The 25,724-nt window shown below is 41.1% G+C and overlaps 8 protein-coding genes across 14 annotated transcripts; 5 read left to right on the plus strand and 3 right to left on the minus strand.

The window, feature by feature from the left end:
- Positions 1 to 111: 111 nt before the first annotated feature.
- Positions 112 to 4,130, plus strand: LOC111599396. Of its 6 annotated transcripts, none has more exons than XM_023315037.1 (2): positions 112 to 189; positions 3,671 to 4,130. In XM_023315037.1, the coding sequence occupies exon 2, from the start codon at positions 3,712 to 3,714 to the stop codon at positions 4,105 to 4,107; it is 396 nt and encodes a 131-aa protein (XP_023170805.1). In that variant the 5' UTR covers positions 112 to 189; positions 3,671 to 3,711; the 3' UTR covers positions 4,108 to 4,130. The 6 variants fall into 6 exon arrangements, with proteins under 6 accessions (XP_023170805.1, XP_023170802.1, XP_023170804.1 ...); XM_023315034.1 differs by having other exon boundaries at positions 3,711 to 4,130; XM_023315036.1 differs by having other exon boundaries at positions 118 to 189; positions 3,706 to 4,130.
- LOC111599398 lies at positions 115 to 3,628 on the plus strand. 2 transcript variants are annotated; one of them, XM_023315040.1, is made up of 4 exons: positions 115 to 189; positions 1,269 to 1,428; positions 2,859 to 2,962; positions 3,346 to 3,620. In XM_023315040.1, the coding sequence occupies exons 2-4, from the start codon at positions 1,347 to 1,349 to the stop codon at positions 3,544 to 3,546; spliced, it is 387 nt and encodes a 128-aa protein (XP_023170808.1). In that variant the 5' UTR covers positions 115 to 189; positions 1,269 to 1,346; the 3' UTR covers positions 3,547 to 3,620. The 2 variants fall into 2 exon arrangements, with proteins under 2 accessions (XP_023170808.1, XP_023170810.1); XM_023315042.1 differs by lacking the exon at positions 115 to 189 and adding an exon at positions 905 to 1,206 and having other exon boundaries at positions 3,346 to 3,628.
- Positions 4,108 to 10,400, plus strand: LOC111599395 (ankyrin repeat domain-containing protein 39). The gene is made up of 3 exons (XM_023315033.2): positions 4,108 to 4,305; positions 9,767 to 9,973; positions 10,031 to 10,400. Exons 1-3 carry the CDS (start codon positions 4,203 to 4,205, stop codon positions 10,267 to 10,269), a joined length of 549 nt encoding a protein of 182 aa, XP_023170801.1. The 5' UTR covers positions 4,108 to 4,202; the 3' UTR covers positions 10,270 to 10,400.
- Positions 10,401 to 15,280: 4,880 nt separating this feature from the next.
- Positions 15,281 to 20,122, minus strand: LOC111599309 (ankyrin-3). Its single transcript, XM_023314918.2, has 3 exons — positions 19,814 to 20,122; positions 16,395 to 17,660; positions 15,281 to 15,642 (listed from the first exon to the last, which is right to left on the minus strand). The coding sequence occupies exons 1-3, from the start codon at positions 20,031 to 20,033 to the stop codon at positions 15,281 to 15,283; spliced, it is 1,848 nt and encodes a 615-aa protein (XP_023170686.2). The 5' UTR covers positions 20,034 to 20,122.
- A 506-nt stretch (positions 20,123 to 20,628) lies between these two features.
- Positions 20,629 to 22,143, minus strand: LOC111599365 (eukaryotic translation initiation factor 3 subunit H). Its single transcript, XM_023314997.2, has 3 exons — positions 21,972 to 22,143; positions 21,059 to 21,736; positions 20,629 to 20,999 (listed from the first exon to the last, which is right to left on the minus strand). Exons 1-3 carry the CDS (start codon positions 22,047 to 22,049, stop codon positions 20,742 to 20,744), a joined length of 1,014 nt encoding a protein of 337 aa, XP_023170765.1. The 5' UTR covers positions 22,050 to 22,143; the 3' UTR covers positions 20,629 to 20,741.
- Positions 22,144 to 22,262: 119 nt separating this feature from the next.
- On the plus strand, positions 22,263 to 23,633 carry LOC111599364 (UDP-galactose transporter senju). The gene is made up of 3 exons (XM_023314996.1): positions 22,263 to 22,402; positions 22,464 to 22,581; positions 22,640 to 23,633. Exons 1-3 carry the CDS (start codon positions 22,318 to 22,320, stop codon positions 23,613 to 23,615), a joined length of 1,179 nt encoding a protein of 392 aa, XP_023170764.1. The 5' UTR covers positions 22,263 to 22,317; the 3' UTR covers positions 23,616 to 23,633.
- Position 23,634: 1 nt separating this feature from the next.
- Positions 23,635 to 24,284, minus strand: LOC111599366 (gametocyte-specific factor 1 homolog). Its single transcript, XM_023314999.1, has 2 exons — positions 24,192 to 24,284; positions 23,635 to 24,124 (listed from the first exon to the last, which is right to left on the minus strand). The coding sequence occupies exon 2, from the start codon at positions 24,114 to 24,116 to the stop codon at positions 23,856 to 23,858; it is 261 nt and encodes an 86-aa protein (XP_023170767.1). The 5' UTR covers positions 24,117 to 24,124; positions 24,192 to 24,284; the 3' UTR covers positions 23,635 to 23,855.
- A 479-nt stretch (positions 24,285 to 24,763) lies between these two features.
- Positions 24,764 to 25,700, plus strand: LOC111599384 (histone H3.3). Its single transcript, XM_023315021.2, has 2 exons — positions 24,764 to 25,161; positions 25,280 to 25,700. Exons 1-2 carry the CDS (start codon positions 24,880 to 24,882, stop codon positions 25,406 to 25,408), a joined length of 411 nt encoding a protein of 136 aa, XP_023170789.1. The 5' UTR covers positions 24,764 to 24,879; the 3' UTR covers positions 25,409 to 25,700.
- The last annotated feature ends 24 nt before the right edge of the window (positions 25,701 to 25,724 follow it).

Here is a 25,724-nt window from a genome sequence, read left to right on the forward strand (position 1 = left end):
ACAGCTATTGTATATCGGTGGTACTGCGCATCACTAGCAATTGTTGCAAAATATATTTTTTTTGCCAACTTTGATCTTATTGCAAAACTAAACATTAATTAAACATAAAATCAAATAAAAATTAAAGTGCTAAACTTTCGCGCAGACAGTTTAACAAATACTGCACACATAGAGTTTCATGCATATGAGGTGAGTTGGCTAAACTATATAGGTCGGATAAAAAAGGCGCAACTGAATGAGTGAGAAACTGGAAACAAAAGTTCATTAAATAAATTCAAATGACATCATTGACAGCACACAATTTGTTGTGTTCGAGCGCCTCCTAACAACAGTTATGTTTATGACTCTTAGGTATATATTTAAAAAAATTTCGCGTGTGTGAGAGCGGGAAACACGCAAAAGGACAGAAGTTTTAGGCAATTGAAAGGGTGTGATTGCAATTGTATGAGGTTGATGGATATTTTTTATGGTGTAATTAGGAATCAGGCTTTGGCGTAGGAGTTGTTGACCGGCACTATTTTTGGTTGACGACCAAATATATACATATACAGTGCCTTTGCTAGCGTAATTATAGCTCATGAAGTTATGAATTGCCAAACATGCAACTGGTCAGTAATTGTATATGCATGTGCCTGTGTGTGTGTTTGTAGACTTTTATCCTTATTCTCTCTCTTCAGATTAGAGATGGGAAAATATTGAAATTCATTGATACAAGAATTATTGCAATTATCCTCAATCAGTCATATAAAATGAGACTATATGAAAGTATGATATACATAATATAAGTGACCAAGTTTTTCTCATTTAAAAAAATAATAATAATAATAAAACAAAATTATCGAGTAGTTTTTTGCTTGGCCTTCATTTATTATAGATCCCCGTTTGGTATTAAAATGTTAACAAAAGAATTAAGCACAGCTCTAATAATAAACTATATACGTGCGTGTTCACGACACGCACTCAGCTCGAGTGGAGAGTTTTTATCTATCAGTACCTCATTGCTTACACTTATGTGAGTTAATCCAATATAGTTTGGCTAGACATTGCAGATAAAGAGAGTGTGCTTGAGAGCGCAAGAGCAACGCAACGGCAGACACATTAATAACAAACAAAAGCAAACAAACAAACAACAACATCAAAAAAACTACTTCAGTACGGAAAAACCTGAAAGCTTGCAAACAAAATTTAGTCGTAAGCCAACCTTCGGTCCGCATAGCAGTTAGCTTTCGTCGTGCAGCAATAATTATTTGATTTTTGTTGTTATCCAGTTTGAACCGGTTTACAACGAAACGCCCCACCCGCGCTAATTAATAGCTACCAAAAATCCGTTGAAAAAAATATACCAAATGCCGTACATTATCATACGCGGTAATCTAGCCTCCTATAGTCACAAATATCCATGGCGTGTGCTCGTCTCTGGACTGAAAGGTAAATCAACAGTATAGACTGTCCTCACACTCTCTGTCGCACTCTCTCCACTCTTCTCATTTCGCAGTTAGTTTTTATTAGATTTTAATAGTTGATTTCTTATATTCGTTGCCAGCCAATATTTGTGGCCAACTTAATTTGCTGAATTGCGTCTTCATTATTTTTTTTTCTCGTTCTGTCTTATTGCGCGACACAAATTATACGAAGTGTGCTTCGTCACGTTCACACACACACACAGGCTCTTGTGCACAAATTCACGCCCACAAGTCTGGTTTAGTTTTTTTCTTTTGTATTCGGTTATTCCACTTTACACTACCAACTAATTTTTGAATGAGCTCGTCCTTGAGCGTCTGTGTGTGCTTATATATCTGCCCGTGTCTGTGCGTGTGCAGCCCATCTTTACAGTGGCATCCTCAAACAATAGTGCTTGCTACACATTTTCTTATCACTTTGAATGATGTATTTCTTTGCTTTCGCTTTTCAACGTACAATGTTTATTTTTGCCTGAGTGTATTGAACGGATTTATGGCCTTGTAAATAAAACATAACTGCATTAGTCTTAAACTCTACAACCAGCACAAAATGAATTTCATTTTATAATTTTGCTTACTCACTTTTGTATGTACTCTGTGAATTATGAATAGCTGAGAAAGGGTATACATGTTTCTTTAAAGAAGTATCTAGCTAGCAGGGTTTCAATTTCATGGGGCTCTAATTTAATATTCACATTGCTTAAAATTTATGCTTTAAATATGCTAAATTCTAAAGCTTTTTTTGTTAGCAATTCAAACGAAAACAAGTTTAACGCCGTTCGAACATGAAGTCATAGTTAGAGTATTCGAGAATTGGCATGAGCTATTAGTACAAAGTTTGCTCACCACTCTCTTGCTCTCCACTCTCTTTTGCACTCTGCCACTCGTTGGCCGCTCTCCATTAATTGTAATATCTGTCGCACACTCGAGCCGTCAGTTTCGTTTTGTTTCGCACTGAGTGCAGTTGAATTACGCCTTGCATGGTGAGCCAAGCACAAACACACACATAAGCACGCAGATATATATACTTTAATAGAGTTTATATTTAAAAAGTATTTATTTTGGAAAAGTCAATGCACTTTTCGGCTTTTCTTTAAAAATACTGTTACATGCTAGAGTTGAGTTTAAAAAAACGACACCTTTTTGATTGCAACATAGTTTTTTCTTAATTAGCACTCACACAGGCACGCACACACACACAGAAAGTGGAGGCCAGTTGCTGACGTCATGCTGCTGGCGCTTAAAGCATTTTTTATTATTGTTATTATCTTTGTTCAGCGCTTTTCATATTGCCTTACTGTATAAACACCCCAAATTAAACAGTTTTAAGATATATATATACTCGTAGTAGATATATACATATATATACAACATTTTGATAAGCTTCGACTTTCTCAGCTGACGACATCGAACAGTTAAACAAGTTCTCCTGCGGCGGCTACAGCGATGAGTCCACAATCGTTTATCTAGTCCATCCGTGTCGCATATTATCAGCTTTAGAGGTACGGTAAACACACGTTACAGTGAAAGCTCGGCTCTAGTTGGTTAGGAAAAGTTGGTTAGAAAAAGAAAAATGAAAAAAAAACATATAAAACAAATCCTCTTTGTTTTAGAATCATTCTTAATATTTTTTAAGCAATCAAAATTATATATTGCAAAAATTAAATTCTCAAAATTATTTAACTCGTAAAACAAAAATATTTTTTAAATTTAAACTATTTTACCAAAATTTAATTCGATTTTAAATTTTATTTTCGAGCTTTTATAAATTTACTATAAAAAAAGTAATTTTCTCCATTAATCAAACTGTTTGCTAGTTAGAGCTTTCACTGTGGCATTTTTGGCTTTTAAATTGAAAAAAAAAGAACAAAATTTTGTGTTGCAGATTTTGGGTTTTCGCGTTGTCGCCAGTTCATCGACAGCCGTTAAGCAGGACTATAATGAATATATGTGGACGATGCGCAAGGAGTTCGTCGAGCCCGAGCCTGAATCCGAAACCGTGTCTGTAGTCCGCGAGAATCTATCCAATATAGGCAGAGAGGCGGCCAGTTTAGGCAATTATCATAAAGTTGATTCCCCAGAGTAAACCGAAACTCTCTCCCCTCTGTGTGTGCATGTGTGTGTAAGTGCGAGTGTACGCGTGTATGTGTGTGTGTGTGTGTAAAAACTATAGCAACCTGAAAAAAAAACAAAAACACATTTTTTGACAGCCTATCCAATAGATATATATATATATATTTAAAAGCAAAGTATGACCGATAATCAGGCGGGGCCAGTGGCAAAGGAATCGACTACCCACAGCGAAAACCCACAGCCGGTGCCATCGACAACATCCACTAGTGCTGTACCACCTGGTTGCCCGGCCAATGTTGTGACCATACCCGTGCCCATTCTACAATCGGAGGGCAATTTCGCTTACGTCACCGTGAAGGGCTCGCTGCATGATTACACCTGTACCGTATTTGGCTTGAATCAGGCTGAGGTGCAAGCCTTGTCGAATCGTTTATCCGTTAAGCCTTGCGTCAATGGAGTCCTAGTCGCTGTACCGCCAATGGTTATGCTAAATACCCTAGCACAACTCAGCTATAAGGTAGTTTGTAGCTGCGGCGAAGCGGAAATCTGTTGGACAATGCAGCGCGAGGTTTAACGAAGTTGCAAAGTTTGATTCGAAACGCAAAAACTTCAGTCAATCATCAATCATTCAAATCAAATCATCAAATCATCTTTATCAAATCAATAAATATGGATCAGCATAGCGCAGACAACTGCAAGTGCCACAAGCACACGCAGCCGGCACAGCAGACGCTCAGCGATATGGATTTCGATCGGGGCATTTGGAATGCAGGTGAGTCAAAAGGAAACTTTCCACTTCTCAAGTATATATAACATTCAGACATGGAATGTATGATTCGACAAAGAATGCGGAGAGTAAAATAAAAATATATATAACTTAGTTATAAGTCAAGGAGTGCCTGGTTTTCTATATTCTGAATCATGTATTGCCTAGCCAAATATAGACCAAGCAGAGATCATAAGTTAGGATCTAAGTATATAACTTATGACAATTGGTTTCCAAGTGTTACGCACCGACTTCGTTATGAATCACATGAAACACTTATGAAAACATAAGTGAATACCCTCGCATGAGAGGGTATTATAATGTAGTCCCTCTGTATGTAACCCGTTACAGTAGATGTCATGCAGTATTAGCCTCTAGCTGATGCTTCTGTCGCCTGCCTAACTTGTCTCTTGCTCAAGTAAAATGAAAGTTTTCATTACGTACGATTCTTGCATAGATGAAGCCTGGCGCCCTGGAGTCATCTACTGTCGTATGTCCGTTATCTTATCAATATTTGACTACTCTATCGTTATATTTATCATTAAAACGATCGATCAAATATTACTGTCTTCGATAAACATTTACATTGCTTTGTTTTATAGACCCATATATCTTGACCGAGACTCTTGATTTATATATTTATTGTGCCTCTGTTAACATTCTGTCCCTATTAAAATCTTTTTTTTTTTTTTTTTTTTTTTTTTTTTTTTTTTTTTTCTTTATTTTGTTGCAGCTTATTGTCTTAGACTCTATAGCGCATTTAGCTCTAAACCTTAACTAATGGGAGGGCAGATATGCCAATTATTCTGCACTTGTAGCTACTATCTTAATTAGTTCTTATATTGTCTAGAGGATGCAATCTCTTCAGTCTTCGCCTATTGTTGTTTATAGCCAGGTTGCTTGCGAGATGGTTAGGATGCGCTGCAAGTCTGTCCGCGTATCTTGAACTGTGTCGCCCAATGAGTTCAGCAACTGTGGGAATTGCTAAATCCCTATGTAAGACTGAGTTTCTTACAAACCAGCTGGCTCCAGTCCATCTGCGTAGTGCTTTATTCTGCAGGGTCTGAATTTTGTTCCTTGTAGTCTTCGCCGAGGAGCCCCATAGAGAGATACCATATACGAAGGTTGGGACAACTATTGCCTTGTAGATGGCGGCCTTGCTGCTGTAAGACAACTTGCTTGAAGCTCTCAGCATCCAGTCGAGGGTTTTTAGCTTGCTTTTGCATTTTGAGGTTACTTGACTTATGTGCGCTTTAAAAGTCAGCCTTCTGTCAAGAGTGATACCAAGGTACTTTACTTTTGAGGCTTTGGGAATAGTGGGCCCCAATGCAACGCTTGGGCAATCTCCTCTTCTAGTGGCGAAGGTAGTATGTACAGACTTTTGTGCATTAATGGTGATACACCACCGTTTTGCCCAGCGTCCGAAAGAGTCCAGATATTTTTGTAGTGAGTCTGAAGCTTCTTGCGCAGATACGTGACGTGATAAGATGGCGGTGTCATCTGCATAGGTCGCTATGAGTACTGCATCTGTACTTCCTATATTTGGCTCGGGAGTTGGCATATCTCCTGTGAATAAAGTATAAAGTGTTGGGCCTAGAACACTACCCTGTGGTACTCCAGCCATAATTGGTCTAGTCAAGGATACTGCTTGCCCCCTTGACACTTGGAAGGTTCTTCCAATAAGGTATGAGGATAGCAACGCGAAAAATGGGGCTGGAAGGGTGGTCCTCACTTTCTGCAGCAGTCCCAGGTGCCAAACTCGATCAAACGCCTGTTTGATGTCTAAAAAGACGGCAGAGCAGTACATCTTTTCTTCAAAGGCTCCAAGGATATGGTGCACAACTCTGTGAACCTGTTCCGGTGTTCCATGCTGTCTCCTGAAGCCAAACTGATGGTTTGGAATGGCCTCCTGGCGTCCCAGATGTGTCAGTACTCGTTCCAGAAATATTCTTTCGAATATTTTGGAGAGTACTGGCAACAGGCTAATTGGTCTGTACGACTCAATTTCTCCCACGGGTTTGCCAGGCTTAGGAATCATCACAATCACGGCGCGCTTCCAGCAGGCTGGAAAGTGCCGGATGCGGAGCATGGCGTTGTACACCATAGTTATGTAGTCTATGGTGGAGTCAGGCAGTGCTCTAAGGACTCTGCCGTTTATTAGATCATATCCAGGGGATTTTTTTGCCTTCACTCTTCTGATGTGTTCAAGAACCTCTTCTTTTGTACATCCAGTTATCTGGTCTTCAGCTGGGAGGGGCGAGAGAACGATGTCTTCTGTTGCTTCGATTTCTGAGGCCTCTGCGGTAATCACCGGCGTGAATTGGTCTTGAAGGTGGTTTGCAAAAGCCTCAGCTTGAGCTTCGTCACCAATGTGCCAGGAACCAGAAATGCTCCGAATGGGATGTCGACGTATTGGCTGCCGTTTGAGCTTTCTTGTAAATTTCCATAATTGAAACTCTGCGTCAGTGGGCGATTCAGCTCGTACCAGCGCATCGCTGATACACCTCTTTTGAAGCAGGGCGAGAGCAGCTTTAAGATGCCTCGTGGCTTCGTTGTACGTGGATTTGGCATCAGGCGTGCGTAATCTTAACCAGCGTCTCCTGGCCCATCTTTTGTGTATTAGTAGGTGTTGGGCCTCCAAGGTGAGGGGGATGTTGTACGGAGACTGTTGTCTTGTTTGGCAAGATGGTGGGGCGGCTTGGTGCGCAGCTTTGACTATTTCTTCCTGCAGTTTGTTTGCTGCGTAGTCCACGTCTTCAGGAGTGTTAAGTTCCATTTCTATGTGCAAAGAGTAATGGAGCTCGCGCCTAAAGACTCCTAAATCTGATCCTGCTGGCAGTAGTTGTTTCCTAATGGGCAAGGGCTGTGGCTGCGCGTGGATTGTGACTATTAGTGGCAGGTGGTCAGAGGATAGGTCCAAGGATTCTTCAATGGTCAATTGCCGGTCACAGATGCCTTTGTAGACAGCGAAGTCGATTGCCGAGGGCCTGTGTCCATTAATTGGGTAACGGGTGGGGGCTCCAGTCGCCAATATGCTGAATTGTAAGTTTTGAATCGCCTCAAATATGACTTCTCCGCGACGATTCGCACTATTGCTTCCCCAAAATGGGTGCCATCCATTCCAGTCGCCGCCGATGAGGGTCTTATTCAACCTTTGGCCTAGAACCTGTTCCATGTGATGATCACACAGACCAGTGTTTGGCGGAAGATAAATTGACGCAACTTCGATCGCTCCAATAGACGTAGGCAGGGTGATGGCTGAGACCTGCATTGTTGCGTTGCAAATTGACAGTAAAGGTGTATGCGGTATTGTTGCTCGTATGAGGATTGAGGATCCACCAAAGCAGTTTGCTCCTTCACCATGAGCCTGATAGTGTTCGTATCCGAAAATTTGTGTAGTGGGGCACTCATGAGTTTCTGTTATTAACATTATATCTATGTTTTCTTGTGAGAGAAACGCAGCCAGTTCCTGAGTCTTGTTTCTCAGGCCATTGGCGTTCCAGATACCCACACGTAAAGCCATTATTTGTAGGCAAGCTTGGTTATGATGGCCATTAAACTGTTTAGCATGGTTGCTTGTTGGGATTGTACTTCTCGCATCGCTTTGAGCTCGGCATTAATTGCGTCAAACTGACGTTGTTGTTGCTGAAGCATTTCAGTGAACAAAGTGTCACTTGTGGTATTCTTATTTGACGGTCCACCTCTAGCGGCCTGTGCGTAAGAAACACCACTAATAGGCGTTGCAAAGCTCGTGGCTTGGGTAATGCTCCGGGGCCTTGTAATTTCGGAAGCAGTACTCGGACCCGTAGACGGTGTTTGTGTGGGACTCCTTTTTTGTGCTGGGGATTGCAATTTGCGCAACCGCTTGTATACTTGGCAGCCCTTATAGTTGGCTGGGTGCTGTAACTCACAGTGCACACAAGTTGGTGCCTGGTCCTTTTCGCGGGTGCAGTCTTTGGATGCGTGTTTCCCGGCGCAACGCACACACCTGGGAGCTTTGTGGCAGTAGCGTTGTGTGTGTCCAAATTCTTGACAGCGATGGCATTGTGTCAGGTCGTTGTATCTTCTTGGCAGTTCCACTGTGCAGCGTTGCCTGCAGACAACTCGAATGTCCAAAATTTCTTTGTTGTTGGGGGCCTGAGCCACGTCAACAAAAAATATATTTAGCGGTGTTTTGTCCATACGGCTCAGTGGGTTGTGCACATTTGTAATTGTGTGGCCTTTGGTTTCCAATTCCTTTTTAATTAGTGTTGTATCAGTGCTGGAGTGAAGCCCTTTGAACACGACTCTATATGGTTTGTCCTCCTTAAGCTGGTAGCAGTGGAACTCCAATTCCAGCTTAGTAAAGTGGTCTATAACTCTGCGATAGTCCTCACTGCATTGGGTTAATACACCTATGTTATTCTTCTTTGGCTTAATTACGTATGATTTAGCATCAATTACTTTATCTATTATCTGTTGAAGTAGGGCCACAGACTTGATGTTTGGACACCATATGGGGGGCGGACGAGGTTTCGGTGTAGTTTGCTGGTCGGTCAATACTGGGGCTTCTGGAGCTACAGGTGATTCGCTGTAGTCTTCATCTTCTTCTACGAGCAGTGAAAATCGATTTTCTGATATTAATGCTGCATTGCTGGTGCTTGGTTCGTCGAAGATGAGCCTTTTCTTGATGGTTTTTGGTGAATTTGGCTGTTTACGTTTCGTGTTTTTGTTGTTAGTGATGCCTTGCACGGAGGCGATATCTATTTTTGAGTTTATTGGCATGATGGAGGCTTGCCTATTTGCCATCACAACGTTAAGCTGGGCTTGCATTTCTGCATTTACCTTTACAGCTGTAGCGCGGTCATTGACATTAGATGTCATCGCGGATTGTGCTTTTGAGTGCAGGCGCACTCGCGCCAAGCGACGAAATTTCGTAAATTACAATTAAAGCAATTGAGTTACGCGGAAGCAAGCGATAAGAAAACGCTGCGTGTGCGGTTTTTGTTGCTGTTGCGTTGAAGAATGCACCGCAAAGTTCTATTTTTAGAACTCTGCAGCAGTAGAGCTTAAGCGAAGGCTGTTCGAATTCACGTCTTTACAGGTCGAACGACTGATCGCGATTGTATTAAAATCTGTTGTTTTTATTGTTATCGAGCTCCATATTGTCGGATAGATAAATATAATTTCCCTCATAGTGGTACCCTTTCCTACTTAATAGGTATTGTACCATAACACTTTCGTTCTCTGCAATCCATGCTATTTCCCTACTTTATCAAATTCCCAGTATTTCAAAAAAATTTTATAGACAAGATTATCCATATATTTCGCTCAATTCCGTCTTATATTCCATGAATAACCTTATGAATTTCCCAATATTTATAAGTTTTATGTTAGCAGTACATTTTGATATATTCCCAGTATTTCAGCTAGAGCTTAAGATCACTTGTCGCTCGACATTTGTTAACATGTTATTTATCCCATTTAGCCATCTACAATGAAGTGGATCGTGTGAGAGATTTCATCAAGAAGGGCAAGGCGATGGCACGCGATGATTGCGACTACACTGCCCTACACTATGCAGCCCGGAATGGGAACGAGCAGATTTGCCAGCTGCTGGTGAATGAGGGCAATGCGGATGTGAATGCGGTGACAAAGGCGGGTGCCACGCCGCTGCATCGAGCTGCCATGATGGGTAACATATCTCTATATATATTAAAGGCTATATATACAGATAATACCTTCTTTGTAGGTCATCTGAACATTGTAAAGCTGCTGGCAGAGCAGCCGAAAGCGAATCTTTTGCTGCAGGATGAATGTGGGCAGAGCGCGTTGCATCGCGCTGCAATGCGCGGACAATTGGAGGTGTGTCGCTACCTGTTGCAGCAGCAGCCCACGCTGAAGCTGCTCAAGGATAAAAAGGATAAGATCGCCTTCGAGTATATCATGGAAAATGCTAATGACGACTTCAAGCTGCTGCTAAAGCCCTAAGCCCGACGAGCGAAGCTCCAAACCTGAAGAATATAATTTGTGGAGTAGTCAACTTTGTAGCTCTATATATAAGTGCCCCAAATTGTTATGGTAATTGTTATCATATCTTTTATAGGAATATAACTACCTTTCTATGTATATATATAAATCTGTATTTATATATATGACAGTTAGTTCTCACTTGTAGTGTTTTGTATGTATATTTTTTTCCTGTAAAGTGTAAGCACAGAAAAGTTCGAAGGAAAGTAAACTCATTTCATATTTCATAATTTTCACAACTTTATATATATATATGTATGCAACAATTGTAACAATTTAAAGTGTCTAAAAAGTTAATGTAAAGAACAATCGCGATCAGTCGTTCGACCTGTAAAGACGTGAATTCGAACAGCCTTCGCTTAAGCTCTACTGCTGCAGAGTTCTAAAAATAGAACTTTGCGGTGCATTCTTCAACGCAACAGCAACAAAAACCGCACACGCAGCGTTTTCTTATCGCTTGCTTCCGCGTAACTCAATTGCTTTAATTGCAATTTACGAAATTTCGTCGCTTGGCGCGAGTGCGCCTGCACTCAAAAGCACAATCCGCGATGACATCTAATGTCAATAACCTCGCTACAGCTGTAAAGGTAAATGCAGAAATGCAAGCCCAGCTTAACGTTGTGATGGCAAATAGGCAAGCCTCCATCATGCCAATAAACTCAAAAATAGATATCGCCTCCGTGCAAGGCATCACTAACAACAAAAACACGAAACGTAAACAGCCAAATTCACCAAAAACCATCAAGAAAAGGCTCATCTTCGACGAACCAAGCACCAGCAATGCAGCATTAATATCAGAAAATCGATTTTCACTGCTCGTAGAAGAAGATGAAGACTACAGCGAATCACCTGTAGCTCCAGAAGCCCCAGTATTGACCGACCAGCAAACTACTCCGAAACCTCGTCCGCCCCCCATATGGTGTCCAAACATCAAGTCTGTGGCCCTACTTCAACAGATAATAGATAAAGTAATTGATGCTAAATCATACGTAATTAAGCCAAAGAAGAATAACATAGGTGTATTAACCCAATGCAGTGAGGACTATCGCAGAGTTATAGACCACTTTACTAAGCTGGAATTGGAGTTCCACTGCTACCAGCTTAAGGAGGACAAACCATATAGAGTCGTGTTCAAAGGGCTTCACTCCAGCACTGATACAACACTAATTAAAAAGGAATTGGAAACCAAAGGCCACACAATTACAAATGTGCACAACCCACTGAGCCGTATGGACAAAACACCGCTAAATATATTTTTTGTTGACGTGGCTCAGGCCCCCAACAACAAAGAAATTTTGGACATTCGAGTTGTCTGCAGGCAACGCTGCACAGTGGAACTGCCAAGAAGATACAACGACCTGACACAATGCCATCGCTGTCAAGAATTTGGACACACACAACGCTACTGCCACAAAGCTCCCAGATGTGTGCGTTGCGCCGGGAAACACGCATCCAAAGACTGCACCCGCGAAAAGGACCAGGCACCAACTTGTGTGCACTGTGAGTTACAGCACCCAGCCAACTATAAGGGCTGCCAAGTATACAAGCGGTTGCGCAAATTGCAATCCCCAGCACAAAAAAGGAGTCCCACACAAACACCGTCTACGGGTCCGAGTACTGCTTCCGAAATTACAAGGCCCCGGAGCATTACCCAAGCCACGAGCTTTGCAACGCCTATTAGTGGTGTTTCTTACGCACAGGCCGCTAGAGGTGGACCGTCAAATAAGAATACCACAAGTGACACTTTGTTCACTGAAATGCTTCAGCAACAACAACGTCAGTTTGACGCAATTAATGCCGAGCTCAAAGCGATGCGAGAAGTACAATCCCAACAAGCAACCATGCTAAACAGTTTAATGGCCATCATAACCAAGCTTGCCTACAAATAATGGCTTTACGTGTGGGTATCTGGAACGCCAATGGCCTGAGAAACAAGACTCAGGAACTGGCTGCGTTTCTCTCACAAGAAAACATAGATATAATGTTAATAACAGAAACTCATGAGTGCCCCACTACACAAATTTTCGGATACGAACACTATCAGGCTCATGGTGAAGGAGCAAACTGCTTTGGTGGATCCTCAATCCTCATACGAGCAACAATACCGCATACACCTTTACTGCCAATTTGCAACGCAACAATGCAGGTCTCAGCCATCACCCTGCCTACGTCTATTGGAGCGATCGAAGTTGCGTCAATTTATCTTCCGCCAAACACTGGTCTGTGTGATCATCACATGGAACAGGTTCTAGGCCAAAGGTTGAATAAGACCCTCATCGGCGGCGACTGGAATGGATGGCACCCATTTTGGGGAAGCAATAGTGCGAATCGTCGCGGAGAAGTCATATTTGAGGCGATTCAAAACTTACAATTCAGCATATTGGCGACTGGAGCCCCCACCCGTTACCCAATTAATGGACACAGGCCCTCGGCAATCGACTTCGCTGTCTACAAAGGCATCTGTGACCGGCAATTGACCATTGAAGAATCCTTGGACCTATCCTCTGACCACCTGCCACTAATAGTCACAATCCACGCGCAGCCACAGCCCTTGCCCATTAGGAAACAACTACTGCCAGCAGGATCAGATTTAGGAGTCTTTAGGCGCGAGCTCCATTACTCTTTGCACATAGAAATGGAACTTAACACTCCTGAAGACGTGGACTACGCAGCAAACAAACTGCAGGAAGAAATAGTCAAAGCTGCGCACCAAGCCGCCCCACCATCTTGCCAAACAAGACAACAGTCTCCGTACAACATCCCCCTCACCTTGGAGGCCCAACACCTACTAATACACAAAAGATGGGCCAGGAGACGCTGGTTAAGATTACGCACGCCTGATGCCAAATCCATGTACAACGAAGCCACGAGGCATCTTAAAGCTGCTCTCGCCCTGCTTCAAAAGAGGTGTATCAGCGATGCGCTGGTACGAGCTGAATCGCCCACTGACGCAGAGTTTCAATTATGGAAATTTACAAGAAAGCTCAAACGGCAGCCAATACGACGTCATCACATTCGGAGCATTTCTGGTTCCTGGCACATTGGAGACGAAGCTCAAGCTGAGGCTTTTGCAAACCACCTTCAAGACCAATTCACGCCGGTGATTACCGCAGAGGCCTCAGAAATCGAAGCAACAGAAGACATCGTTCTCTCGCCCCTCCCAGCTGAAGACCAGATAACTGGATGTACAAAAGAAGAGGTTCTTGAACACATCAGAAGAGTGAAGGCAAAAAAATCCCCTGGATATGATCTAATAAACGGCAGAGTCCTTAGAGCACTGCCTGACTCCACCATAGACTACATAACTATGGTGTACAACGCCATGCTCCGCATCCGGCACTTTCCAGCCTGCTGGAAGCGCGCCGTGATTGTGATGATTCCTAAGCCTGGCAAACCCGTGGGAGAAATTGAGTCGTACAGACCAATTAGCCTGTTGCCAGTACTCTCCAAAATATTCGAAAGAATATTTCTGGAACGAGTACTGACACATCTGGGACGCCAGGAGGCCATTCCAAACCATCAGTTTGGCTTCAGGAGACAGCATGGAACACCGGAACAGGTTCACAGAGTTGTGCACCATATCCTTGGAGCCTTTGAAGAAAAGATGTACTGCTCTGCCGTCTTTTTAGACATCAAACAGGCGTTTGATCGAGTTTGGCACCTGGGACTGCTGCAGAAAGTGAGGACCACCCTTCCAGCCCCATTTTTCGCGTTGCTATCCTCATACCTTATTGGAAGAACCTTCCAAGTGTCAAGGGGGCAAACAGTATCCTTGACTAGACCAATTATGGCTGGAGTACCACAGGGTAGTGTTCTAGGCCCAACACTTTATACTTTATTCACAGGAGATATGCCAACTCCCGAGCCAAATATAGGAAGTACAGATGCAGTACTCATAGCGACCTATGCAGATGACACCGCCATCTTATCACGTCACGTATCTGCGCAAGAAGCTTCAGACTCACTACAAAAATATCTGGACTCTTTCGGACGCTGGGCAAAACGGTGGTGTATCACCATTAATGCACAAAAGTCTGTACATACTACCTTCGCCACTAGAAGAGGAGATTGCCCAAGCGTTGCATTGGGGCCCACTATTCCCAAAGCCTCAAAAGTAAAGTACCTTGGTATCACTCTTGACAGAAGGCTGACTTTTAAAGCGCACATAAGTCAAGTAACCTCAAAATGCAAAAGCAAGCTAAAAACCCTCGACTGGATGCTGAGAGCTTCAAGCAAGTTGTCTTACAGCAGCAAGGCCGCCATCTACAAGGCAATAGTTGTCCCAACCTTCGTATATGGTATCTCTCTATGGGGCTCCTCGGCGAAGACTACAAGGAACAAAATTCAGACCCTGCAGAATAAAGCACTACGCAGATGGACTGGAGCCAGCTGGTTTGTAAGAAACTCAGTCTTACATAGGGATTTAGCAATTCCCACAGTTGCTGAACTCATTGGGCGACACAGTTCAAGATACGCGGACAGACTTGCAGCGCATCCTAACCATCTCGCAAGCAACCTGGCTATAAACAACAATAGGCGAAGACTGAAGAGATTGCATCCTCTAGACAATATTAGAACTAATTAAGATAGTAGCTACAAGTGCAGAATAATTGGCATATCTGCCCTCCCATTAGTTAAGGTTTAGAGCTAAATGCGCTATAGAGTCTAAGACAATAAGCTGCAACAAAATAAAGAAATAAATATATTGCCTAAAAAAAAAAAAAAAAAAAAAAAAAATGTAAAGAGCAAAAAGTGTTTGATCGCAATTATATATTGTGAGTTTCTATATATAGATGATTAGATATATATATATATATGTGCCTACACACTAAAAGTAAATACCCTACGTTTTTGCATACACTACACTAACGGGCAATATACAAACTTTACATACCTATGCTAAACATATTCTATGTATTTATAAATATAAATAACTTAAATAAATACTGCAAATTGCACAAGATACTCGATGTTAATCCCACGATTCAGCTGATCGTATTATTTGACTAGTTAAATGGGCTCCTCGCAATGCCGGCACATCGGAAAATTCGCTGAGATATCTTTTCAACGTTTGCGGCATGCACAGCTGCTCGTCGACGATGCGTGCCAACGTGGAGCTCTCGTTCGTTGGTGGATGCTGCGCGTGCAGCTGGGCGTTGGCCTGCAGCGCTTGCAACAATTGCTGGCGTATCACCTGGCGGGCGAGCGACTGCAGCGAACGTGGCTGTGTGCTCAGCTGACGCATGTTCTGGTCGAAGGCTAAGCGTGCGGGCGTGGCTGGCTGGGAAGTGTCACTCGATTCGGTGGGCGGGGAGAACTTGATGCCAACGTGTCCTGAAAAGAAGAAAGAAGTTAGAAATGGAAAGAGTTCAAATGTGGAAGTAGAAATGGAATGGAGAAAACTGAGATGTTGAAAGAGAATGGGAACAGTTTAACTGTAAGAAGAAATCGATGGAAAATGGGAATAGTTAAACTGGTAAAGAGTTTAGAGTCGAAGCTTTATATAGTGGAAATGGGAAGAGAAGTAGATGGAGAGTTGGAAATGAGAAGAGTTACAAATGGAATGAGGGAAAACTTTGAAAGGGTCTTCAAATGCAAGTGGAAGTGAGAAAAGTTAGAGAAAACAGTTGATACAATTGGCATGTGGAACGAGTGGTGATAATGGAACGACTCCATATATTGAAAGAGAATTGAAACATAAAACAAATCTGAAATGTGAAATGATTGAAAAGATTAAGGTTTGTGAAGCGGAACATTTAAAAATTGAACAACTTTAAGTTGGTAAATGAAACGAATCTCAAAATGTGAAACTGCTGAAATAATGCTGAATCGTAAAGAGTGAAACAAGTGGAATATGGAACAGCTACAAATCTGAAGTGAATGATAAGTGGAACAAGTTGAAAGTGCGAAATATTTTAAGTAGTGTAAATTTGAAGTGTGGAACGAGTGGGAAAAAGTGGAACAAATGGCAATGTGAAACGCAATCAATGAAATACAAGTGAAAACTAAGCAAGTGGAAAAAGAACTCCCTGCAATGTTCAAGAATTGATATTCCATAAAATGTATGAAATGGAATTGAAACATACCCAAAAGTTCAGCAAATGCCAAGCTCTGATGAGTGCAATGCGACCGGAGCTCGTTGAGAACATGTTCGCACGAGATCTGCGAGAGATTGCAGCCCTCTCGCAACAGCAGCTGAGCTATGTCCAGGCGCTGCAGGCTGATGGCACGAGCCAAGGGCGTTTCGCTGTAGACGAAGCCGCAGACGACCGTTGGCGCCTGGTAGCTATACAGATCCCTGCGAGCGCTGGGCAGCTTGGCGAGCAGAACACGCAGAATCCGACGAAATGCGGACAGCTCTTCGATTTGCTGCACAGCGAACAGGAGCAGGCCCACATCCTGGGCATCCGTGTAGAGGCCGAGCAGGCGCTGCTGGTCTGCCTGATCCAGCAGGTACTCAAGCAGCTCCGGCAGCTGTTGGTATATGGCACGCATGATGGGAGTCAGATTATCGCCATCCCTGACACTCAGGCTTTCGCCATGCTGCAGCAGCAGCTCGACCATGGCCCGGTCCTCGGCATCCGGGCCGAGGCACTGATGCAGCAGATGATGACCTGGCAGCCGTCGTGCGCCACGCTCCAGCAGGAGTTTCGCCAGCTGCCGATGCCGGCCGATGGCTGCGAAGTACAGTGCCGTATATCCCTCCTTGTCTTGCAGGTTGACGCGCGCTCCACGCTCGATCAGCTCTGTGGCCAGCTCCAAAAGATTGCAAGCAATGGCCAGCATCAAAGGCGTCTCGCCCTCGTCGTCCGTTTCGTTGAAATTGATGTTCGTCTGCAGCAGCAGTCGAGCCGCCTCGCTGCATCGGTTCTCGATGGCCAAGTGCAGCGCTGTCTTGCCATCGCTCAGCGTCTTCGAGTTGACCAAAGCGCCATGCTGGATCAGCTGGCGAGTGACCTCCACGTTGCCGGCGCCCACATGCAGCGGCGTGTAGCCCTCGCTATTGACCACATTGATGGGCGCCTGGTGCTTGAGCAGCACAGCAACGCATTCCACATGACCCCAGGCGGCGGCATAGTGCAGCGGCGTCACCAAATCCGAATCATAGATATGTGGATCCTGTTCACGGCAACTGGCGCAGCATTGCGTCAGGAACTCTCCCGTATTCTCAAAGGTCTTCGCATAGTAGTGATATAATTGCGAATCCTCGCCGGCCACTGCCCCACCACCACCGCCTCCTCCGCCCCCTTCTGTATTCTCCGAGCTCCAGCTTTCGCCTTCAAACTCGTCCACCCATTCAAGTTTCTCCATGCCCTCGGGCGTAATGTCTATCTCCAGAGCATCGGCATGGGCTGGAAAGACAAAAAGATTATTTCTTTTTTATTTTTTATATAAATTATTTAAAGAATATAAATTTTTTACTTAACAATTAATAATTATTTAAAATACTTTAACAATGAATTCAAAAAAGATTTAACAGGTTTTAAGGGTAATACTAAAAAATCTGATAAGTAATTAAGATTACTTCGAAATATTATTTTTTAAGAACTAAAAAAACGAATTGGAAATTATATCAATAATTTCATTTGCTCTATTAATTAATAATTATAATAATAATTAATAATAATAATTATAAAAAATAAAAATTATTTTTAGAATTGGAATTTATGACTAACAGTAACGAAGAATTAATTACATATACTTAAAATATTTCAATTATTAATGACTGTTCAATTTAAAAAATATTAGAATAATTTCAAAAATATAAATTTTTTAAATAATAATTACTAATTATATTAACAAATTGAATTACTGTATTAAAAAATAATTAAGAAAACTCTTAAGAGCTTAAAATTAATTAATTAATATATATTAATTAATAATCATTATTTCATAAGTGCAATAACAGGCCAAGAAAACCAATAGAAACTAAAAGAGACAGGCGAAATTCGCATTAGAAACTACAATTTTCCCATCACTTTTTAAGATTCTCTAACTAACTATGACATTTGGAAATACTAATTCTACAGTAACCAAAACGCATTAATTACTTTAATTGATTTGTTCATAGAAATATGGTTCAGGAATAGACGCTCTTTGCCCCTCTTGCCGCTCTATCGGAAGCAGAAGATGGAGCGAGAAGAAAGACGAAGAGAGGACCGAGAAGAGACCCAATGAGAGAAATGAGGAGCAAGAAGAGGAGCGAAGAGGGGCGAAGAGTGGCGAAGAGAGGAGCTGTATAGCAGCTGTTCATTCAACAGACGTTAGAAATTCCAAATTAAAAAATACCTTTTTTTCACTTTTAGATTATTTTTTATGACACAATCTGGAATTATTTTAGCTAGATTCTAGCTTCTGAACATTTGTAAATAATATTATTTTTATGTTTCTTTTAGTTAATAATATTTATATAAACCATATTGTTTTACTATTTTTCTCAACTATAAATTTCTCACTTCGCTCACCTTTGACCGTTAACGATCGACTACCTGACTGCGTCTTTGACAGTCAAAAGAAAAGCGAGAAAACTAAACAAGTGCATTTTTCATTGCGTTGGCTTATCATCAGTGAGCAACACCTTCAGCCGGTTCTCTCTGACCTCAAACCCCCGCCCCCTCACTGCCCCTTGTTCCATTCTAGATAATTGTTCTTCTTCTTTTTTGTTTCTCTTTTTTTTCTGTTTTCAAAATGCATTTGGGTCACTGATATTGAATGCACTGCTAGAAAAACTTATTTAAATTCAACAATTTTTAATTCAGTTTCATATTTTATGTATAATTTCAATATATTTTTTAGTTGAAATGAAATTTAGTTTACTTGAAATTAAATAAGTTTTTTGAAATTTAAAAAAAATAATTAGAAGCGAAATCTAGACCAATATACATTTATGCCTTAATCTATTATTAAGATATACAATTACTTTATATAGAAAAAATTAAAAATTTAAAAAATTTAAGAAAAAAGTTTCCACATATCTTATTTTGAAAAATGTAAAAAATTGTTGAAAATTTTATATTTTTTCTCTGATATTATACGGGTTTGATATTATACGGGCGGCTGGATTATTAACTATCCTTATCATCTCAAATATGGACAGCCCGCATAATATTTTTAAATTTATTTTCATTTAATAATAAAAATATAAATCAAAAAATAAAAATATTTTTAACGTTAAAGACACGAAAGCTTAAAAATAAATAGTATATATACTAATATTACATAAATACTATATATACATTAAATTGCAAATATTCTATACAGATATGGACATATAAATCAATTAGATATTTTAAAAGTTATAAAAACTATATAAAATTAAAATATATAACAAAAGATTTCAAATATCTAATAAAATATATTATATTATATTTGCTACATAAAAATATGCTAGCAAAGAATTTAGGAATAGGGAAGACACAGCTGCCGAACTACCCCAAAATTGATTTTCTGCGACCAGCTGTTGCCCGTGAATGCCAATGGCTTTGTGTCTGCAGCTTGAACTTACTTTGATGGTAGACATTGAGTTGCGGCTCCTCGCAGGATTGAACGAGCAGCTCGAGAAGCTCAGCATCGCCCAGCAGAGCGGCCGTGCCCACAGCTGTGCGCCCACATGTGGCCGAGACGTAGGTGGCCTGGGCGCCTTCCAGAATACAATCCAAGGCCTGGCCAAAGTCGCCGCTGTGCACGGCGCTTAGTAAACGCTCGTTGAGATCATAGGAAAGCATCTTATCATTTGTCAAAAAAATGGAAAACAAACCAATCGAAGCGGTTGCAAATAGTAAATAGAGATAAAATATAATGTGGAAACACTGCACGGAAAAGCACCCGAAAGGAGACTGAAAAGAAACAACGACGCAGCCACAGAGCTGACCATACAAAAGAAAAACTACCACCCCCAAGCAGAGAGAGCGAGAGAACTAAAAATAAAGAGAGTAGAACAGAGATAAGAGATTGCTCAGCTGTGCATTGTTGCACTTACAACCAACCAATCAGAGAGCACAATAAGATTTAAGAGAGCACTAGAGGTGACACTTCGTCCAGTTGTGCATTGCTGCATTAATTCAATGAATGAACTTGTTATATTATCTTTGATAACACTACGGGCAAAATTCCATATTTTCTTTAGTCTAGTCTAGTTTCTATTTTATTTATCTAGTCGTACTTTTATTGGACTCAAGGATAAAAATCTTCAGCATTTTCTAGCTTTTTTAACATGTTAGCCTAGCTTCTTAGAGCCTTTAGAGTTGCCAACACTATTAACGACAAACCAATCGCATCAAAGAGAGTTGCAAAAAAAAATAGAACATTTACCATGGGACAAAGAGTTCGGTCAACTATGCGTTGTTGTATTTACACACAGCTTAAAAATGTTTGGGCTTTTATTATTTGTTGCCTCTACACAGACAAAGACTCGATTTGTAAAATAAACTAAACTATTTGATCTGCTTGGTTTCCTTGGCATTCTGCAGCGACTCGGTGATGAAAAGTTTAGCCAGCGATTGAGAGCAAAATTGTGCAATATGCTGAGCATGCGTATTGATTTGACCAGATGTAATTGTGGCCGTTAACCGAGCCGGCACAGGCATGGGTCGGAATTGTTTAATGACCTCCTCCTCTGGTACAGTGGGTTCACCCTTCGAGGTGCGCACAGCGTTCTCAGCAGCTAACTTAGCCAGAGCGCGATGTTTTTCCTAGTTAATAAAAATTTTTAGTAAAATTTAAAAAGAAAACATGAAAAGCAACAGCTTACCGTATCCTGCTTGAAGACCACCTGCTGATACTTATTGTAGCGCACAGCTTCCTGGTAGAGCTCGTCCACGCGTTCGATTAGGCTGCGCATGTGATTCTCCAGCACTGAGGCGGTGCCCAAGTCCAGGAAGTTGTGTCCCTTATCCTCCGGCAGTAGTTCATTCAGTTCGCTCATCATAATGTTGGTCAACGGCGAGTTCTTAATGACAATTGGTATCTCAGCAAAGAGACTCTCATAACCCACTTTTAGGGTGCGGAATGCCTCAGGTGTGAAGTCACCATCTTTATACATTTGAATGGCCTGCGGTGTCAGGCGATAGGCCTTCAAGCAAAGGAAACCACGCGAAGACTTCTGTGTATCGTAGACAACCACGACAGATTCCTCGATGCTGGTCTGGTAGTGATATTGCGATTCGAGCAGAGCCAAAGACAGGCTATTGCCCACATCGGAGCTCTGATACCAGCCCACATGCAAGTGATCGACATTGACGCGACGCAGCCGACGCATCACAGTTAGCTGGTACATCTCCTCGTCCATGGTCTCATCTCCACTCTTGGGAAAAGGAAAGCAGTTCGTGATTTCCAGGCACTTATCCACAACTAGACCAAGTAAAGCGCCTTGAGCCAAATCCATATTGCTCGACTCCTCATGGCAATGCTTAACCATTTTCATTACTGCCTAAAAAGAATTAATGATTAATTTTAATTCATTATTTTGTTCGAATTAAGGCGGCAGCGGCGCTCTCTTAGCAATTTTCAATGCATTCTCTCGTTCTCTCAGTCACGTTCACACACACACGCAAACAAACAACAGGCACAGCGCGTGGCATTGCAAGCTTTTTTCCACACCCTGCTACTGCACTGATCTTAAGCCTATGCGTGCCTCCTTAAATTTATATTTATATTTAACTTACCAGACCATCGCATTGAACATAATTGATGGTATTTTCTGAATCCTCATTGCGAGCATGACGACCACCGCGGTTTGCCATTTTGACGACGACGAAGAAGAAAAGGCTTGAAGTTGGCCGCACGCACACACGCAGATAGAAAAACTAAGTTGTACAACACCCGTCTATATCGGGTAATTTTGCAACACTGTTACTAAACAGCTGATTCGCCGACTGCGATATCAAAAAATTTGTAGAAAAAAAAAAACAATTTTGTTTATCTAAACGTGTCAGAATTTAGGAGGAAACAAGCAAAAAAAACTGATTGCATGAGCTGAATAGTCGAAATAGTCTAGCAGCAGCTCACAAAATGACGACGAATTGGCGTGAATTGTTTCCCACAAAACTTACCTTCATTATATTTCTGCTGTATATGTCATTATTTATTGGCCAAGGTGAACACATATATTTAAATGTAAATTATTACAATCATTATAATGTCATTATATATCGTAGGCATTTTTGTGACCGCTTCGCAGGATTCAAATAATTCTTACAGCTATAATACAGTGACTGTGGTGTTACTGACTGAAGTCTTTAAGCTAATTGTTTCCACTTGCCTTTATTGCAAAGAGTGAGTCTGAACAATTACTTACGATTAATAACTAATTAAGCTTTTTATAATTCCATAGCAACAATCTTCGGTCGCTGGTACGCGATGTTCATAAAGATCGCAATGTGTTAGGGCTCTACATGGTGCCAGCTTTTCTATATTGCTTATACAATAATTTAGCTTTTGTGAATCTCGCGACATTTGATCCAACTACATATTATCTGTTGCTTCAATTACGAGTTGTAGTCACGGGAATCCTGTTTCAAATCATATTCAAGAAGTACCTATCACAACGTCAATGGATTTCATTAATCCTTCTTACACTCGGCTGCATGCTAAAGCAGGTGGATTTGAACAGCTTCTACAATGATGCAAATGACGATAGTGAAGCGGCGGTACTGCAGGTAGCGAGCGCTGTGAATGCCACGCAAACAAATTCCAAGGCGAATGGCAAAAATATGGCGGGCTTCGATTTTAGCATAAGTGCCGTCTTAATCTTAGCCCAAACGATTTGCTCATGCTTAGCAGGTGTTTACAACGAATATCTTTTGAAGGACAAAGGCGCTGATGTTAACATTTTCGTGCAAAACGTCTTTATGTACATGGACTCGATTGTTTGCAATGCATTGATATTGCTGCTACGAGGGGAATTGTTGGATGCATTTAGTGCCAAGAACTTGAGTAGCATTGCACGATTTGGTGTTATAATTATTATTGTCAATAATGCCGCCATTGGCATTGTGACTAGTTTCTTTTTAAAGTACATGAATTCAATACTTAAAACATTTGCCAGCGCCTTGGAGCTGTTATTCACGGCTGTGCTCTGCTACTTCCTGTTCGCAATTCCCATATATATGAATACAGCATTGGCAATTGCTGTCGTGTCATATGCAATCTATTTGTATACTCAAAGCCCGGTTGTTAATCTCGGCAAGGTGCGTCCTTTATCAAATCTAAGTGATGCCACCTCTCAATTAAAGACTAAAGAGAAAGAAGACAGGCGCAAGCTGCTGGACGAGCAAGGCGACACCGATTTGGAAATGGATATCGTATAATTATGAATAGTTATTAATTTAATGTTTAGAACCTGTATATAAGTATTTGTGTTTTATTCTGAAAGGTTAAGTGCAACGGGCAATCTATTTCTTGTATATAGTGTTTCCTTTCTAGATATTTGAAACAATTAAAAAGAGCCCTTTATCAAATATTCGTAACTGATAAGCAATTACCATTACTCTTCTATAATTGTACTTCCTTTCTGTTTCTTTTATATCAAAAGATGTTGCTTTCGGTTACTAGGCACGTTGCGGCGATTTACGTGCCTCCAGCGCTTTTTGTAAATTTTCATACGCATTAAATTTTTGATAGTCTGCACATTCTTCCAGATGCTGTTCCATTTGCTCAGCTGGCATGCGATGGGTTGCATTATATTTGCAAATTATCAATGGGGGCCCCTTGTACTTGCGCATACACTTTATTATGTGACCGGGCATTCTGAATAGGACGATACGATGCGATTTATTATATGGACAAATACCATAATCCGAATCGCACATTGTAAATTCTTAAAAGAAAAAAAAAACAAAAAGCTCAACTAATTTCAATTTATGAATAAATTAAAAATCATTTACCAAAAATTGAAAGTACCGCTACTTTTAAGTTAGAGATGATTGTTAAATTAAGCGCAATGTTACCTCTACAGAAGATTAATATCGATAGTAGGGATGAGATATATATTAGTTAATAACGATTGTGCTAAAGCTAGGTACAGTTGGTACAGATTACAATGACGTAATCACCCATGAGTCACACTGCAAGTGTTGAATATACAAAATGTTACATAAATTATTGAAATGGGCGCTTTTGTCAAACAATGTTTATGAATTGTAGACAAAAGACAAAAAGACAAAAGAATTTATATTATTATTGCGTCATCAATGAGAAAGCTAAGATTGGAAATATATATTAATATATATATATATATATATAAACATATATATATTTATATATAAGTATATATATATGATTTATATATAAACAAATATATATTTATATATATATATATGTATGTACATATTAAAGTTATTAAAGCATATTGATGCTCAGATAAAAATTTGTTGCGATAGTTTTCTATTTTATTATTCCATCTCTATCGATACTGCTCGAATAATCAAAATAATCTAGCAGTATCGGCTCCGCCCGACCCCTTCACATTTCATTCATTGAAAAGTTATCGTACAGTTCGGACGTCACTTTATCCGTGACAAAAGTGCTCTAATTGATCAAACTAGTGAAAAAAGGAACTTTCCACTTTAAATAATGGCACGTACCAAGCAAACAGCTCGCAAATCGACGGGTGGTAAAGCGCCCCGTAAACAATTGGCCACCAAGGCGGCTCGTAAATCAGCGCCATCCACTGGTGGAGTTAAGAAGCCTCATCGCTATCGCCCTGGTACCGTGGCATTGAGAGAAATTCGTCGCTACCAAAAGTCTACGGAACTTCTCATCCGCAAGTTGCCTTTCCAGCGATTAGTGCGTGAAATTGCACAAGATTTCAAGACCGATTTGCGTTTTCAGTCGGCGGCTATCGGCGCATTGCAGGTAAATTGGCGGGAAGTGGAAAAAATTATGTTTTCTAAGGGGAGTGGGGGTTGCTTATAGTGCAGACCCCATTTTGTGTCATAATGTAATGAGGTTTTTTAACACGTTGCTATTGCAGGAAGCATCTGAAGCCTATTTGGTTGGTCTGTTCGAAGACACCAATTTGTGCGCCATTCATGCCAAACGTGTTACTATTATGCCCAAGGACATTCAATTGGCCAGACGCATCCGTGGCGAGCGCGCCTAAATGGCATGGTCGCCATCTTTAATTAGAAAAGCGTCGCAGTTGCTGTCGCTGCTAACAACAAAGACAACGTCGACGTCGCTGTTGAACGCATCTGCTGCGGCTGTTTACAAACAACAAAGGCGTCGACGTCGGCGTCGCAGCTGCTGTGTCTGCTTAGCCTTAAGTTTCATAAGATTTATTATACTTAAAATATAAGTAATTCATAATTCGTAATTTGTCGCATGCAAAATTTGTCGCTCCAATAAAAATACATTTTTGTTTTCTGTGTAAAACTTAGATCCAAATGAAAAAAGCAGTTTTTGTTTTTATTTTATTA

This window comes from Drosophila hydei, unplaced genomic scaffold, assembly GCF_003285905.1.
Source record: "Drosophila hydei strain 15085-1641.00,03,60 unplaced genomic scaffold, DhydRS2 tig00000172-arrow-pilon, whole genome shotgun sequence".
Classification (NCBI taxonomy): Eukaryota; Metazoa; Arthropoda; class Insecta; order Diptera; family Drosophilidae; genus Drosophila; species Drosophila hydei.